The 15544-nt window shown below is 45.1% G+C and overlaps 1 protein-coding gene across 4 annotated transcripts in view; it reads right to left on the bottom strand.

The window, feature by feature from the left end:
• KCNT1 (potassium sodium-activated channel subfamily T member 1) overlaps positions 1–15544 on the bottom strand; it is a 206083-nt gene that overhangs the window by 19391 nt on the left and 171148 nt on the right. For all 4 annotated transcript variants that reach the window (XM_065418688.1, XM_065418690.1, XM_065418691.1 and 1 more), the window contains 6 exons: positions 12170–12386; positions 8789–8894; positions 6483–6655; positions 6136–6207; positions 5232–5366; positions 4507–4618 (listed from right to left, as the gene is read on the bottom strand). In XM_065418688.1, the coding sequence (XP_065274760.1) occupies positions 4507–4618; positions 5232–5366; positions 6136–6207; positions 6483–6655; positions 8789–8894; positions 12170–12386 (815 nt within the window). The remainder of the gene's footprint in view (positions 1–4506; positions 4619–5231; positions 5367–6135; positions 6208–6482; positions 6656–8788; positions 8895–12169; positions 12387–15544) is intronic.

Genomic DNA, 15544 nt, shown 5'->3' with positions numbered 1-15544 from the left:
ACAAGAAACTGAATTATAAAGAGGGGAGAAAAACACGTAACCTCACTCTCCTCCTTCATCTGTGCTCATGACAACAACTCTTAAATAACTGAACTTGGGGCAGGGGGCAGAGTCCTGCCTGGGAGGCTTTTCAATAGTACGGACTGCCCCAAACTTATGGTGAGAAACACCTTTTGCTTTTAAGTTCACTTATTTTAAAATTAAGTTAGGCATTTAGCTTGCGTTTTGTCTTTTTATTTCTTTTGTAACCAATCCTGACTTTTATGCCTCATTACCTGTAGTCACTTAAAATCTTTCTTTTCTTTCTGTAGCTAAGAAACTTGTTTCACTGTTTTATCTAACCAGTGTGTTTGGGATAACAAGGCTGGTACATAGCATTGTCCATTGATGAAATGACAGATCTCCGATGAGCTTGTTTTGTCCAGTAATGTGCTGGGCAATATAAGAGGCACATTTCTGTGACTAGAGAATCTGCTGGGGTTCTTCTGTGGTGTAATTCATGAGTGGCGAGCTAATAGCACTCAACACTGTGTAGCTGGGAGCAAGTTACACGCTGGAGGCTGGGTGTTACCAGGAGTGGCTGTTCCCCAGTAAAGCAGTGTAAAAGGCATCCGAAGCCAGAGAAGTGAGGAGACACCGCTATTCAGCAGCCCAGATTGTACCCTGGGCAATGTCCCACGCGGAGATGAGATGGTGAGAACGATGATGCCAAGGGGCACTGAAAAACCAAGAGGACCGGCTTGCAGTGAGCTCAGAGAAACAAGCCACACAACAGCCGCAGCCCTGGGGATTCCAGCAAGGGCTCTTCCTTCTTTCAAATAATGCCATAATGTCGAATTTAGTAGAGAGATGGTTGAAATTTTTTCACCGATTCACTTTTTGGCTGAAAAATGGCATTTTGATCCAAATGAACATTTTCTTCTTGGTAGGAATTCCCCATTTTTCCCACTAAAAAATAAAAACTGAAAATTGGCAAAGTTTTGGTAAAAGTTTTTGGTAAAAAATTTAGACTTGCAGTTTTCAAAAGCCTTTTTTTTTAACCCAACACTGGTTTTTGAAAACCATAGGTTCTGGAAAGGGGGGAAAGGGTCCGTTTGTATTTTTCATTGAAAAACTGATTTTTTCCCCCTTGCAGGAACTTTTGGGGAAAAAAACAAATTAAAAAAATCCCCACAAAAATAACTGGGCTCCTTCAACTGGCTCTTGCATTTAGGTGCCTGGCTGAGTCCCCGAACCAGCAAGGCACAAGCAGCAGCGGAGGCGGTGAAGTGAGAATCATAGAATCATAGAAGATTAGGGTTGGAAGAGATGTCAGGAGGTCATCTAGTCCAACCCCCTGCTCAAAGCAAGACTAACACCAACTAAATCATCCCAGCCAGGGCTTTATCAAGCCGGGCCTTAAAAACATCTAAGGATGGAGATTCCACCACCTCCCTAGGTAACCCATTCCAGTGCTTCTAGTGAAATAGTGGTTCCTAATATCCAACCTAGACCTCCCGCACTGCAACTTGAGACCATTGCTCCTTGTTCTGTCATCTGCCACCATTGAGAACAGCCGAGCTCCATCCTCTTTGGAACCCCCCCTTCAGGTAATTGAAGGCTACTATCACCTTGGAGCCTATACCCCAGCCCAAGCTCACGGCGAGCAACAAGCAACATTTCTGGATTCCATGATCTGACATTGGATCCCACTCTCTAGAGGCTGCTGAAGTTTAGCACCACAACCACCCTTGGGGGCTGCATCCTGGTGGCTCCTGCAGCAATGTCCAGCACAGATGCATTCCCATTATGCCGGGTGTAATAGCTAGCGGATCTCTGAGCACAGCTTCCCAGGTCAGTTCCTGCCTTGATCATCCCCCAGCATGGAACACACGGGGGTGAGTTCTGTGTACTAGTTACACCTTCTCTTCTCCCATGATCAGTGAAACTTGGGGGTGCAGGGGAGGGCCGGGAGAGAGATTTTTCCCTTAAGCAATATAGGTTTGCAGTATGTACAAATGCAGTCATTAGATCTGCCTTTCTAGCCCGATGCGTTCAGCATCTCAGATCAAATTTCCCTTCGAAGGCAACAGCAGCCGTATTTTCTAACTGTCTAACACCCATCCATCATACACCCCCAGCTGGATACCACAGTACAGACAGACAAGGGCCTAGCTCTGGCATTTGCAGACATGGCTATCTTGAAACTGTGTTAACTTAATAATTATCTTTTACTCCCTGGGTGGCAAATTCTAGCACTGGGTAACAAATTTCTCTCTCTTAACACTGGGGCCATTCAGATAATTATTAACACCAAACCTCAGAACTTAAGACTATTCCTGGATCCCCTGGCAACAGGCTCTGAGTGCAGCTCAGAATTAATAAAAGCCGCTATCGAATCTCAGCTGTCCTCAAGTGGTCAAAGAGGGAGCCTTGTACGCAGAGTGTAATAATGGTCAGGCAAGGCTGTGGATAGGAGAGAATGAAGCTTCTCATTTCATCACAGGGAACTCTGGGGATCAAAACATTATTGCATTTAACAGCTTTCCTGAGAGACTGCAGAGTACCTCACGTCCAGGGTCTACCTGCCATGAGATTAATAGAAATGTCATTGTAGCCATTTGTTATTTTAAAAGAAGAAAAGTCAACGGAAGTTCCTGATACTTATGATTTGTACTGCTGTAATGTCGCTAGACCCCCACCAGCCTAGAGGCTGCATAGACACAGAGTAAGTGTCTGCCCCAAAGAGCTTATAGTCTAATAGACAAGCCAGAGCTATTGTCCCCATGGGAAACTGAGGACAGAGAGGCTAAGGGACTTGCCTAAGGTCACATGGGGAGGCCAGAGCAGAGCTGGGAATCCAACTCTGGTCTCCAGCATCTTAGCTATAAGACAATCCTCCTTCTCAACATGGCATGTTTCACAGCAGCCTGGTGACAGCACATTCATTGCTGACGTAGCTGCATCCTACCAAGATGGCGACCTCGCCCAGTAAAGCCAGCCTCGCACTTACGCCACCACTGACGTCTGATTGATTCAGCTGGTTCTCCTGTGATGGAGAATCCATTAGCTTCCTTTGGCGTCTTGGTCCATTGCAGAACTTTGGGTGTTTCTGTTTCTCTTGAAGTTCAGGATACACATGGAGCCCCTGCCCACTTGTCCTATCCTCTCTGATCCCTGTGCCATATCTGTAACATCGGTGCTCATTTGCAGAGCGTTAGGTCTCTTCTCTGATGGAGAATCTGCCCAATAGTAACTGGATGGCCCGCAGTCGCATCCTGAAGGTAGGGGGTCAGATCATGACCTTTGACCAGCTGGCCATGGCAGCCCCCAAGGGCCAGGGCACCGTGCTGCTCTTGGGGCCCAGGAAGGGACGCAAGGTGTACCAGCACTTCGGCAAGGCCCCCGGCACCCACAGTCACACCAAGCCCTACGTGAGCTCCAAGGGACGGAAGTTCGAGCGGGCCCGGGGCCGCCGCGCCAGCCGGGGCTACAAGAACTAACGGCTGCACCTGCCTGCACCTGCCTGTGTCCAATAAATGGGTCAGAACCGTGGGGGGGGGGGAAAAAGTAACTGGATGGATGCTCTATCAGCCACAATGACAGCAAGGTCCAGCAGGGCAGCTTATCTATGACAGATCTTTATGCCCAGCCCCTAGAGCCTTTCAATTCAGAGATTGCCCTCAGAGACCGGTCATTATGAGGCAGTTAGGAAAAAACAGAGAGAGATGCGGGGGAGGGGGAATATAGTTCAACATTGAGTTTATGCTGGTTTTGATTCTCTCTGAATTGGTTCAACCACCCTTAATACACAACACCATGAATGCAGTACAACATACGTGTGCGTGTGTGTGTGAGGGTGAAAGAAATGAAAATCTTTTACCTTCCCCTCAAGAGAGGGCACTGAGACCGGGCAGTAGTATCAGAGATGCCAACTTTCCTGGTTTTGACTGGCACACGCTCAGCAGACGACCGTGACAAACTATGAGTGCTTTCATTTGTTACGGCTGTCAATGCAGCATCTCAGACACTCACACGGTCTGGTTCAGTTATTCCTTGAATGTTTCCCCTTCCCATCAACTGTTATTTCTACCCCACAAAAATGCCTAAGCAACATGTAATATAAACATTGAATGTAATTTGATGCAGAAGTCTCTTCTCGCAGAATTATTTAACCCACCACCGCAGCGGGAGCATTGTACCGAGTAACTAAAATCAGACTCACAGCAGGGACAGCTTTGAAGACTGCCGATGCTAGTCGCACTAACTAAGGAAACGCAGAGACCCACAAGGTCAATTGCCTGCATAGTTGCGTGTCTCAGATTATCCTGGGTGGATGTTCATTAACTGTGGTGCCTGCAGTGCACAGCAGGAGAGCGCAGGACTATGAAGAACTGTAAATTAATTACTCATTACAGAACCCTTCCTTCAAACACAGGCATGCAGGGAACTCACCAGGCTTCCTGTTAGCAAACACATCTGGGAGGAAAAGCAGAGACCCTCCCCATGGCGAAGGGGCTTCCTTACCTTTTCAAGTTTGGAGAGGGCCAAGGAATAACTGTCCTTTGCTCTGAACTGCATGAACCTCATATTGGACGGGTGGGTCAGTTCGGTGATGATGCTAAGGCTTGGAAACAGCCTGCAATGGAAGGCAGACTCGTCAACGTCTGATGCTCGCACATTCCAAGAGAGGCGGAGAGGAGGAAACTTTCAGCTTTGAAACGTGGCCAAATAAAGAGTGGAAACGGCCTTGTGCCCCATCCGAGATCCGAAACAGGCTGGGGCTAGAGCACCAAAAGCTGTACAAGCAAGGCCGGCCCCAATACCACCTCACTGACCCCCCTTTTAATTCTCTATATTAACTGGAGTGATGCTAGGTGCACACCGACAGCGTGGCTGGCGATGCGCAAAGCTGGGGACAGAGTGAGGGACTCTCCTTATTAACTAGCACGCCTGCGTGAAAGGGCCAGCTGCAGGCCGTGTCAAACACAGGAGCCCACCCCAGGAACCCAGACCTAATATCTGCTATAGATGCCTGACCCTGCAAAACCTCGGTGTGCAGAATCCCCTCTCACACCAAGGACAATTCAACTCATTGCAGAAAGGGCCAGCTAATATAGGCACCTCCCATCGGATAGCTCGCACCCTCTGCCTGGGGCCATTCTCAGTCTTTTGTTTCCATTAAGACAAATAAAATACTATAAGAAGAGAGGCAGGCGCAAACGACAGCAGAACCCAGAGCTGCTTCTTACCGGAACATGGTCTGGACGTTGACAATTGTTTTTGCGTCTGCCATGTAATCCTCCTCTGCGCTCATTGTGCTTTCCTTATCCACAACCACCAAGTTGTCAGCATAAATGATCCCACACTGCAGCAAACTGTCGAGGCTGGAACAATCCCCCAAGACAAAAGGTTGTGGGGGGGTTAATCCATTGGAAAATAAAACGCTGAATGATAGTTTGCAAACATACCCATGTCTTTGCACAGAACAAATGCCCAGGCAATCCTGTGCATGCAAAAGTCTTTTGAAATAACCATAACCATGTCCAGTGCAGACTAACAAATCCTAGGAGGGGGAAAAATTTGAGATGAAGCCCAAACTATTGTACTGTGGCAGGGTCTTAAAATGCGACCCTCTCCCAACTTTAACTGTGACAGTTAGAGAACCCAAGAAATCAAATGTATGATATGTCTGCTAGGTAAGAAAGAGCCTAACCTAATTCTAGATGGTTGTGCTCCAATAATACAGTGATGGGAGTCCATATAACTACCCGGACTCACGGACAGAAAAGTGGGGCTAGTCTTGGAAGTAGAGATGGAGAAGACCAGCTCCGAATTCCCCTGAAGCCCTGGGGAAGTTCAGCTCTGAATACAAACTTCACTGCTGCTGTCCATGCCTATAACGTGGGGATCAGCTAAGTAGGATGGGAGCAGCTACGCGCCATTGATTAGGCTTTATGAGCCTGCATGTGAAGCCGATTATTCTTTCAGTCCCTATGGTAAATACTGGTCCTTATTGCCAGTGATCCTGTATGCCTGGTACTGGCAGTATAGCATCACTTTGCTTATTTAATTTTCCTCTGGAGAATCAGGGCTATTTTCTCCCTTGATTTGCAACACATTGTAAATAACGATAGTTGTATACAAGACACCTACTTATCGATCGTGCCTTCCATGTAGTAAACCATGGGGAAACAACAGATGGCTTCCAAGAAGTGGTTCTCAGGCCTGGAAGAAGAGAGGCAAACAGCAAGAAGGTTCATAGGGGCATTTTCTTTTCCTCTTGCTTACTAGTATAAATCAGGAGTGAATGCACATAAGTCAATGATGAAAAACAGAGTGACAGGAGAATCAGGCCATCAGATACACTAGATTTTAGGTATTATATTAAAAATGCTAAAATCACCCATTTAACTCCTCCCATATATACACAGTATGAAACACCCATTTGAATGCAAGGAAAGATCGGATGCAATGGAAAACAACTTTGGAAGAGTACTTGCTTGTTGTCCAGTAGCAATACAATTGGGTTTAACTCTTTCCGGGACCTATAGTATGCACGGAGAGGGACGATGAAATTATACAGGCCATTCCCAGCAGTCTCTGCTGAAACTATAATCAATTTGTTCTTAAACCCATAGGCCTTGGCATCTTCATAACTGTTGTGCTTGCAGCCCTGCGCAGAGACAGAAAAGCACTGTGGCTCAGTGATCAGTCTATAGAGCTGCCCATCTGTCCTGACACTGTGTGTTTTCCCCCCGGAAAGGGGAACTGTCTAACATTCAGACATGGCAAAAGCACTGAGCCAGCTCGGCTCTGAGCTGTGAACTGTGCAGAGCCTCATGAGCACCCAGAGTGAGAGAATGATCCTGCAGACGGTTGATCTAGAGAGGATTTGGAATGTACCCAAATGTCAACCTTCTGGGCCTGGGCCTGAGGGCTTTGATGGCCGCTCGCCCTCGCTCACTTTCACTATTTTTTCTTTTTGCAGTTTGGAAAGTGAATTTTGTGCTGCTGGAAGGGATCAGACTAACCAGTCCTGAAGAGGTTAGCTCTCTACTAACCAGGCCTAGCCCAATGCCAGCTCTCCCAAACTGCCCCACATGTGCCTAGAACCTGACTCGCAGGGATACCCTCCCAAAGGAAGTTCAGGCTCCAGGTCTAGTCAGTCCTTGGGCTCACAGCTGAGACTTCTAAAAAGGTCAGTTATTATGGTGGGTTTAGTGCTAAGGACTCCTGCCCAGGAGGGACAAGACCAATGACTTGTTTCATAGACCCCAGGTTGTCAGAGAATAACAACTTTCAGTGACTGATGAACTGGGATGTGTTTGAACCAGTGACTTAGGTCAGAAACACGAAGGTGCCTTTTTACATGACCAGTTCCCAACCGTGCCATCACAGCTGGTTTTGGGGAACCCTGCCAGGCATGCCCTGAAGTTCAGATGTTTCCCTTGTGGATCAACGCCCGGAGAGCGACAAGCCTCTAACACGTCGCTGAGATGAATTCTGAGTTTAAGTTAAAACTAATACTGTTCCCCACGCAGGGCTGGATCCTCAGCTGGTGGGAACCATCGATTGACACCAGCTGAGGATGTGTCCCCCGGGTGTCTTCAACCTTACTTTTGTACTCCCCTTAACCTGCTGCTCTAACTTATGCTGGCTGCAAAAGACCAAATTGGCCAAATTACAGCTGCAGGACTGATGCATTAAGGTGTCCTGGCAAGTAAATTGGCTCCATGTCACTGGAAGATCAGGCTTAAATGGGGGTCACTCTGCCAGGCTCAGTCAATCAGTCTTTCAGACTGAATTTCACTGGCAGGGCAATGTAAAGCAGCCGCACTGGCCCCTCCTCAGAATGAGTTAGCTTATATTAAGGAAAAACAAGCAAAGGAAGAACAAAAGTAAAGTCTCACTGGGAGTGAGCACAGTGTCTGCTCTGTAACATGCTGCCTCATCCTGCCTCGCAAAATGGCAGCTGCCACTGAAGACACCAATCTCCTGGGTACTTCAAGGTGCAATACACAGAAAACAGCCACCCGGTTGTACAAAGCCCTGTAATTATTGCTTAAAAGGAAAAGTTTACCCCAGAAAACTAGAGACGTTCCTGCATCTTTTCAATAAAATGTTTCCAGCCCCTCACAGATAACAGTGCGAGGAAAGCAAACACGCTTTACAAAGCCACGAAGTAACCACCAGTCGACATATCACATCTCCTGCATGACTCATTCTGCTGCACGGGGTCTGCACAGTACTGGCCTGGCACGTTTGAGCTGCTGCCAAAAAGCAGGTGTTTTCACATTCTCGTTTTCCCAAGTAAGCATTACATCTATTCCCCCTGCAGCCACCGAAGAGACATGCTGTGTGCTTCGTACAACTCCAACCAGCAGCATGGTCCAGTGCTAACGCACAGGGCTATGTGCAGATGTAGGGTCTATTCTCATCCCTATCACTGACCCAGTGTAACTGCACTTCTGTCTATCTAAGGTGCATATATGGCCCCCATAGCTGTATTGATCTCCTCACAATCTTTAATGTATTTATCCTCATTCCACTCCTGGGACTAGGGAAAATACTAATGTCCCCATTTTACAGATGGGGAGTTGATACACAGATTTAGTGACTTGCCCAAGATCACATACAAAATCTGTGGTGGAGCTGACCCCTGGTCTCCGAAGTCCCAGGCTTGTGTTCTCACCACTGGGGGGAATAATGCTGCCCTACCTTAGCAACATGCTTCAAGCCCCTGCCACAAATGCAAGTGCAAATAACATCACTGGAACCTTTAAATACTGTCACAGCAGCCTCTTACCTTGTCCAACCTCAAGCAGCAGAAAGGGGCTTTTACAGGTAGAAGGTGGCACAAAGTGGGAGAACTCCCAATATAGGGCGAGTTCGGGGGGTAGCCTTTCACATATCTGCAGAGGAGACAACATGCATCAGGGCACATGTATATTTTTCACACACAAGGAACACTTATTTGCCCTGGCAAACACATTTGTCCATACACAGACTGTTTAGAAACACTGGAACCTCATGGGTTTATGCAGATCACACTAAGGATGTTTTATAAATTCTTCCAAAACAGCCTGGGAATTTTTCAAGATAAGTTTCTTTGAAAATACTTTTACCATGCCCAGGCTCCGGAAATATCTTTTAAAGTCTTTGTTCTCATGGACAGCCAGAGAACTAAGCAGACTGTGGAAGATAAAGGCATCTAGCAACTTTTAACAGCAATGGGCCTGAACCTACATCTTAAATCTAAACATCACAGAATGGCAGAGCGTTCCAAGCCCAATTCAGATTCACAATCTCACAGCACATTTGTAGGTGGGTTTTTTTAAACATCCTGGACATACTGTAATTTGTGTTTCTGATATAACGGAAGGAATAGAAAGCTTTTAGCTTACAAAGTAATTAAAAGTATACGTTAAATTATAAGCCAGATAAATTTGTGTGAGCGTGGACACACGCATCTGCACAAATTGTTTATGTTGTAAGACCCAACACACACAGAAACACACACACACACACACACAAACACACACGATTTATTAAAGCCATGTCACAAATGAATGCAATGCCGACTGCTACTTTAAATGAATATTTTTACAGCTGGAATCAACATTTTATTTCCCTAATGATGGAGAATGCCGAATACAATCCCTTCGCTGCCCCGGAGGTAGCAGAGGAAAGGGAGCTGGTGGGAAAATTCTCCTTAGTCCACAAAGTGCTTCTAGCTCAGCGTGACTTATTCAGAGATCAAGGGATGCTTGTCCAAAACAGCAAGCAAGGAACTGTGAATAAGGCAAAACTGCTTCACCATCAGTGTCTGAGAAGTTAATGTTTTGAACATATTGAACTGACCACATGGTGTTGCTCCAGCACCATTTTATTAACATAATAATCGTTGACATAATTTCTGCTCGGCTCAGCATGTCATTGCGGATAACATTCAATCACAGTTTCCACAGCAATATAGCAGAAGCAGAGTAAAAACTATTAACGGGAGGTTAATTTATGCAAACGGGATTTTAGTGAAGGGTAAAATAATTTCATTGGGTTTGTTCTTCCACTCCACTGGAAAATGCGAAATACCAAGATGAGCCCTGCTGGCTATCTTAATAGACAGCACAGATCTGAGGACCTTTTTCGGTTCTCGCTGGTGATTCCTGCATTGCACTTCAATACTGGCCTTGCTCTCTTGGAAGTCAAAAGTCCCACTGATTTTAACAGGACCAAGATCAAGGCCTTAGCAATGTGCTATCAATAGTATTATTTAACGTTCATATTATGGTAGTGCCCAGTGGCCTCAATCGGGAACAAAGCCCCATGGCACCAGGGGCTGTGCATACAAAACAGCGATTAACTGTTCAACTCTCGTGCCTGTAGCTTATCAGTAATAAACCAAAGACAGATGCTTTGTTACAGCGTCTGCAGGCAACAGCCAGGGGTGCCTCACCTGAGAAAGTCCCTGATTCAAAGCTGAGCAGGATCATTACTCTCCCTTTGTCCATCCCAGGGCAGACTAATGCTTTCTTGGTGTGTTTCATACAGGTGTGAATTAACCGCTGAAGTATATAAGTAGGCATCATGAGAAAAATTGACCAAAGGAAAATTTAGTCTGGATAGCAGGAAAAATTCCCTAATGTTGAAGCTCATTGGGCTTTGTCTTCCCTACCCCCGATTCCTACCTTCAGTCACTGCCGTCACTGCACTAGTACAAACTCCTAGTGCAAACCAGGAAAGCGGCACTTTATACTGGTGGAGCTTAACTCAGGCTGGGATGGTGGCAAATCCTCAGTGTAGCCAAGACATTAGACTTTGGAATGGTGACCCAAGAGAAGTGATAGAAAAACCACTGCCCGGGTCACCTGAACTAAACCAGAGAAAACATTCAACGATACACAGTGGGGAACCATGGTGCACTGGCTACGAGTTGGAGGAGACAGCCTACCTCTTAGGTCTCCTCCACCCCTAATTTCTATTATTCAAGCAGCTGCAACATGAGGTCATTTTATTGCTGTACGTTTAACTGAGGTGTCCCTTGATGTAAAAGAAAAACCGCACAGAACACAGCTCAGATCGCAAATTCCCTTATATCTGATTTTATTGTTAAATAACTCCAATCCAGATAGGCAGGACTGTATGACTGTATTTTAGCGAGGGCCTGTCTAGGCACGATTCCTCATTCCTTTTCCTTGCCACCCTGGGGTTGATCGAATTACCCGATGGCATCATACAGAGTAGCACCCTTCAGCGCAGGATCTTTGCTTTTAAAGATGCATGCTCAAAAATTGCAACTTGGAGCTTTTATAGCTCAAATATAGTTTATGCACCACAAATATTTCCTTCTTTGAATAACTGCCTTCTGCAAGGCTTCTTGCACCTTTCTCTGAAACAACTGGTGCAGACCACTGTCAGAAGCAGGCCACTGATCTGAGCCAGTCTGGTCATTCCTATCTTTCTAAACCTCTCTCTTCTTTTGAACAACCTGCAGTATTTACTGTTGCTCTAACATAGGCTTACAACTATGTTCAATTTCCAGCAATTTCTGCATCTCTCAAACTTTTTTTTTTAGAGAGAATCTTTAATTCAATTAAATTGAGATTTAGCTGAATACATGTGTGCCCAGTGCTTTGAAGATGGAAGAGACAAGATAAATGGTAACTGTTATTAGATTTAGAGACAGGGTTATGTTAAACCCAGATGGATTTATAAAAACCGCAAAGAATGTGTATTTATTGCAAATTGTTGAGAGATGTCTCATTGTATCAACTCAAAGCACAGCTCAGAAGTGCAGCTTGCTTAGGTAGGTACAATAAGAGGTTATCCCAATATAAATAAGTAAATAATAATAGTAGCAAGCTCACCAACTTTTAACATCACAGCTGGGTTTTCAAAGGAACCTACGGTACTTAGATTGTAAGCAATTTCAGGCAGGTGCCATTTTTGGCATGCGTTTCTACAACCACCACCATCCTGATTCATGATCAGGACTCTTTACTCACTACCACAATATAAATAATGAAATAATAATAATAATAATAATGGAGTTAGTTGAAAGACTATGGTAATTGGACACAGAAGCCCCTTAAAGTCTTTTGAAAATCCCAAGCCACACAGAGCTGATTGCTTATCCTGATGCAGTGACACTAACATTAAGAGATGATGCTCTCAAATGGCAACTCACTCTACAACAGTAAGTCCTTCGTCATCTGACTGCGTCATCTCATCTTCTGACTGGTCGCTGAGCAGATCACAGGGCAGGAGGGAGGAGCTGTCTGCTAGCTCTAGGACCGGGGCAATGCTGGGCCGTCTGTTACCCGATCCATTTTCCGATGGCAGGGTCAGCTTGCTGCTGTTAACAGGGCGACATTCCGTGTTCTGCAGGTCCATGGCTACTGTACCTGGAAAGGAAGAGGGAGGAAGGACAATATAAATAGCAATAAATAATGATTCTGTCCAGTGTCTTATGCAATGGCACTGCGGGGAAGAAAGAACAGGAAGAACGTCCAGTTACACTTTGTATTATGGTTCTATTTATAAACAGTCTACAAAATCAGCTAGTAAATGATGAATAGATGGTATAAGCATGTTACAGACATCAGTAGGACATATTACCAGATGGTTCTAAGCACATCAGCATAAGGTGTTGCAGATGGTTCTAAGCAACCTATTGACCCATTAGACTCTATAAAAATTGGTTACCTCTTTATTAAGACAGCTATTAATAATTTATAAATGGAACTTTGATATAAAGGGTAGCCAAATACTTATATCCCAGACACAAGACGGGAACTTTCACTAGCTCTGCTGTATCAATAGGACTGCTTGCACTCGTAAAGCTAAGCATGTACTTATGTGTTTTGGATCGGGGCCAGAGTGCTCAGAACCTTGCAGGATTGAACCCTTGTACTGACAGAGGTTTGCGATAGAGCAAAACTGAATCTGTGTTCATCAGGGTAATGATCGATATACAAGGTGCCCCCTTCACTGTACGGCTGGGAAATATTTGCACTTCTCAGGCGTTCTGACATATTCACAATGACATCCAAAGCCCTCGACAGGCAAGATTTCAATCCTTCATTGGGAATTTATAAAATTGGTCTGATTTATAAAAATCTTGGAGAAAAATATCTGACAAAACTTGAACTAACCCATTCTGAAAATGTGGAGAACATTTATACCTGAGCTTATGCTATTCAATTCCAAGGGGACATTGACTCTGAAGCCAAACAATAAACATGTAAACACACTAATGAACAATTTCATTGCTCGGCAGAGCTCACATGACAGGCAAGGGATGATCAGATTATGGAGCTCTCTTGTGAGGGAAGTCTCATTTTGGCATATCACAGGGACAGAGCTGGATTTTGGGAGGGTTTAAGAGGGGTAACGTCTTCCCTCAATTCGACCCGTTCTTATTTGTGATTCTAATTGCTATTATTCCAATTCACTGAATTCCCCGGATAGCACAATACATTTTCTGACTATATTTGAACTCAAAATAACCCATATTTGACTGGAACATCTGAGGGCAACCACTGTCTCCCATAGTTTCAAAAATGGGAACATTCTGCTTGCTTGCACAGTTGCTATAGCAAGTATTTTGCTACTTACGAACATTCTGGAGTCCTAAAAGCTTGGTGCAGAAAAATCACATCATAACATACAATGTGAAAATATCCCCACGTGGCAGCTGCTCCCCTCCTCACGTGGCCTGGTTTCCAAGCAGCTCATCAGCAGATCTTATGCTCTTTTTGAATGCTGAAAGCAGTGACCCCACAAAGGAGCAAGCAGCCACTGGCATTATGGGCTATAACTAAGCCTGCGAGTCTGTCACGGAGGTCATGGAAGTTACGGATTCCACACACCCCAGAGCACCCACGGCCCCCCACCCAAGTTTTAGTTAGGGGTATATAGTAAAAGTCATGGACAGGTCACGGGCTGTGAATTTTTGTTTACTGCCCATGACCTGTCCATGACTTTTACTAAAACTACCTGTGACTAAAACGTAGCCTTAACTATAAAGAATAGTCTGCGCTTTTCTTTTTCTGAAAAGTCTTAGCTGTAGAACTACAAGGCTTTTGGTTACCATACTGTTTTTCATAGGAGAGATTATCAGAAACACTGAGGGATTTAGGAGCGCAAGTCCTACTGAACTTCAAGTCTCTTAAATCCCTTACACACTTATGAATTACACCCTTGCCACCGACATTCCTCACCAAAGAATCCTCAAACATTTGAGATTAAAAGAAAAAAATGTTTCAAACCGCTCATTTTCTTGCATTCATAAATAAGTTCCACATTCACTAAACTATGTCCAAGTTCTTGTTAAAATGTGGGTACAGTTTTGGCCACAATAGAAACCGGAGCATGGATCCAAGGAGAATATTACAAGAATGACTGGAAAAGGGATTTTTGTTTTAAACCCATGGATTAGTCATAGTCAAATGAAAATGTCAGACACCTGGGAATTTAAAAAATACAATGAGAAGTCACCGGCAAAATACCCACGCCAGACTAATATGTCTCATATCCTTTTATGTTTAAGTGGAACCACTTTGTATCTTTCCAAGTGGCCAGTAAAAGCCTAGTTGTGTATCTCCATAATAGCTTGAGTGGGTTGGATGTAGTCAGTAGCTGGAAAGGAGATTTAGGCCTACTCTACAATGTGGACAGTGCCACAGCTACACTGATCTAGGTATCCTGGAAACCTTCTATAGGAGAGGCCGTTTCTATCACCTTGCAGCCCACATGGAGCTGCATCTTGGTGGTGGCTAAAGCACTGCTATCAACACATCCCTCTTACCACGATCATGGGTTGTTGTGAGTTCAGACGATTAGTTCACATTCGTAAAACATGGTGCAATCTGCCGATGGAAGGGCCTAAAGATTTTCGGAGCGGTATTATTAACACCACCATCCCTGGCTCATCCCTCGCTCTCCACCCACGGCTCTTAAGAGCAGCGTTTGTCCAGAGAACGCAAGGATTATTTTTCTTAACTCTTTCAGCTTTACCTTCACGAATCTTTCTCTTTCCCAAGCTGTAATTCATAGCAGCGGGGAGCTGTTAACCTCACTGATTCATAGCCTCCTGCTGTCTCACAAAGACAATGCACCTCCAGCTCAGTGCTTGCTCCTCTTCCCTGCCCATTAAAACCCCTGTCGGCTCCATCCATGCTGTAAAATAAATGTGGCTCAACATGTGGTGCCAAAACATGCAAAGCCAGGACAAAGCAAGGCCAGAACATTGCTCTTGAGTGTTGCCATCTCATTAAATATTCAAAATGGAGAGTCTGGGTGGGATTTTCAGCCCACATAAGAGAATTAGGCACCCAATGACTTTCAATGGGACTTGGGCACTTTTCTTCCTCACTTCCTTGAAAAAATCCCACCTCTTTTCTCCTACCTACTTGGGCCAGGGTGTTCAGAAGTGATTCTGGGTTCCTTCATTCTTTGGGTGCCCAGCTTGAGACCCCTTACAGGGGCCTGATTTTCAGAGGGAGGGGGTGCTCAGCGCTTTCTGAAAATCAGGTGCTTTTAAGGTGTATTGAGTTGGGAA

This window comes from Emys orbicularis, chromosome 18, assembly GCF_028017835.1.
Source record: "Emys orbicularis isolate rEmyOrb1 chromosome 18, rEmyOrb1.hap1, whole genome shotgun sequence".
Classification (NCBI taxonomy): Eukaryota; Metazoa; Chordata; order Testudines; family Emydidae; genus Emys; species Emys orbicularis.
This window is presented reverse-complemented; position numbering and strand designations above follow the sequence as displayed.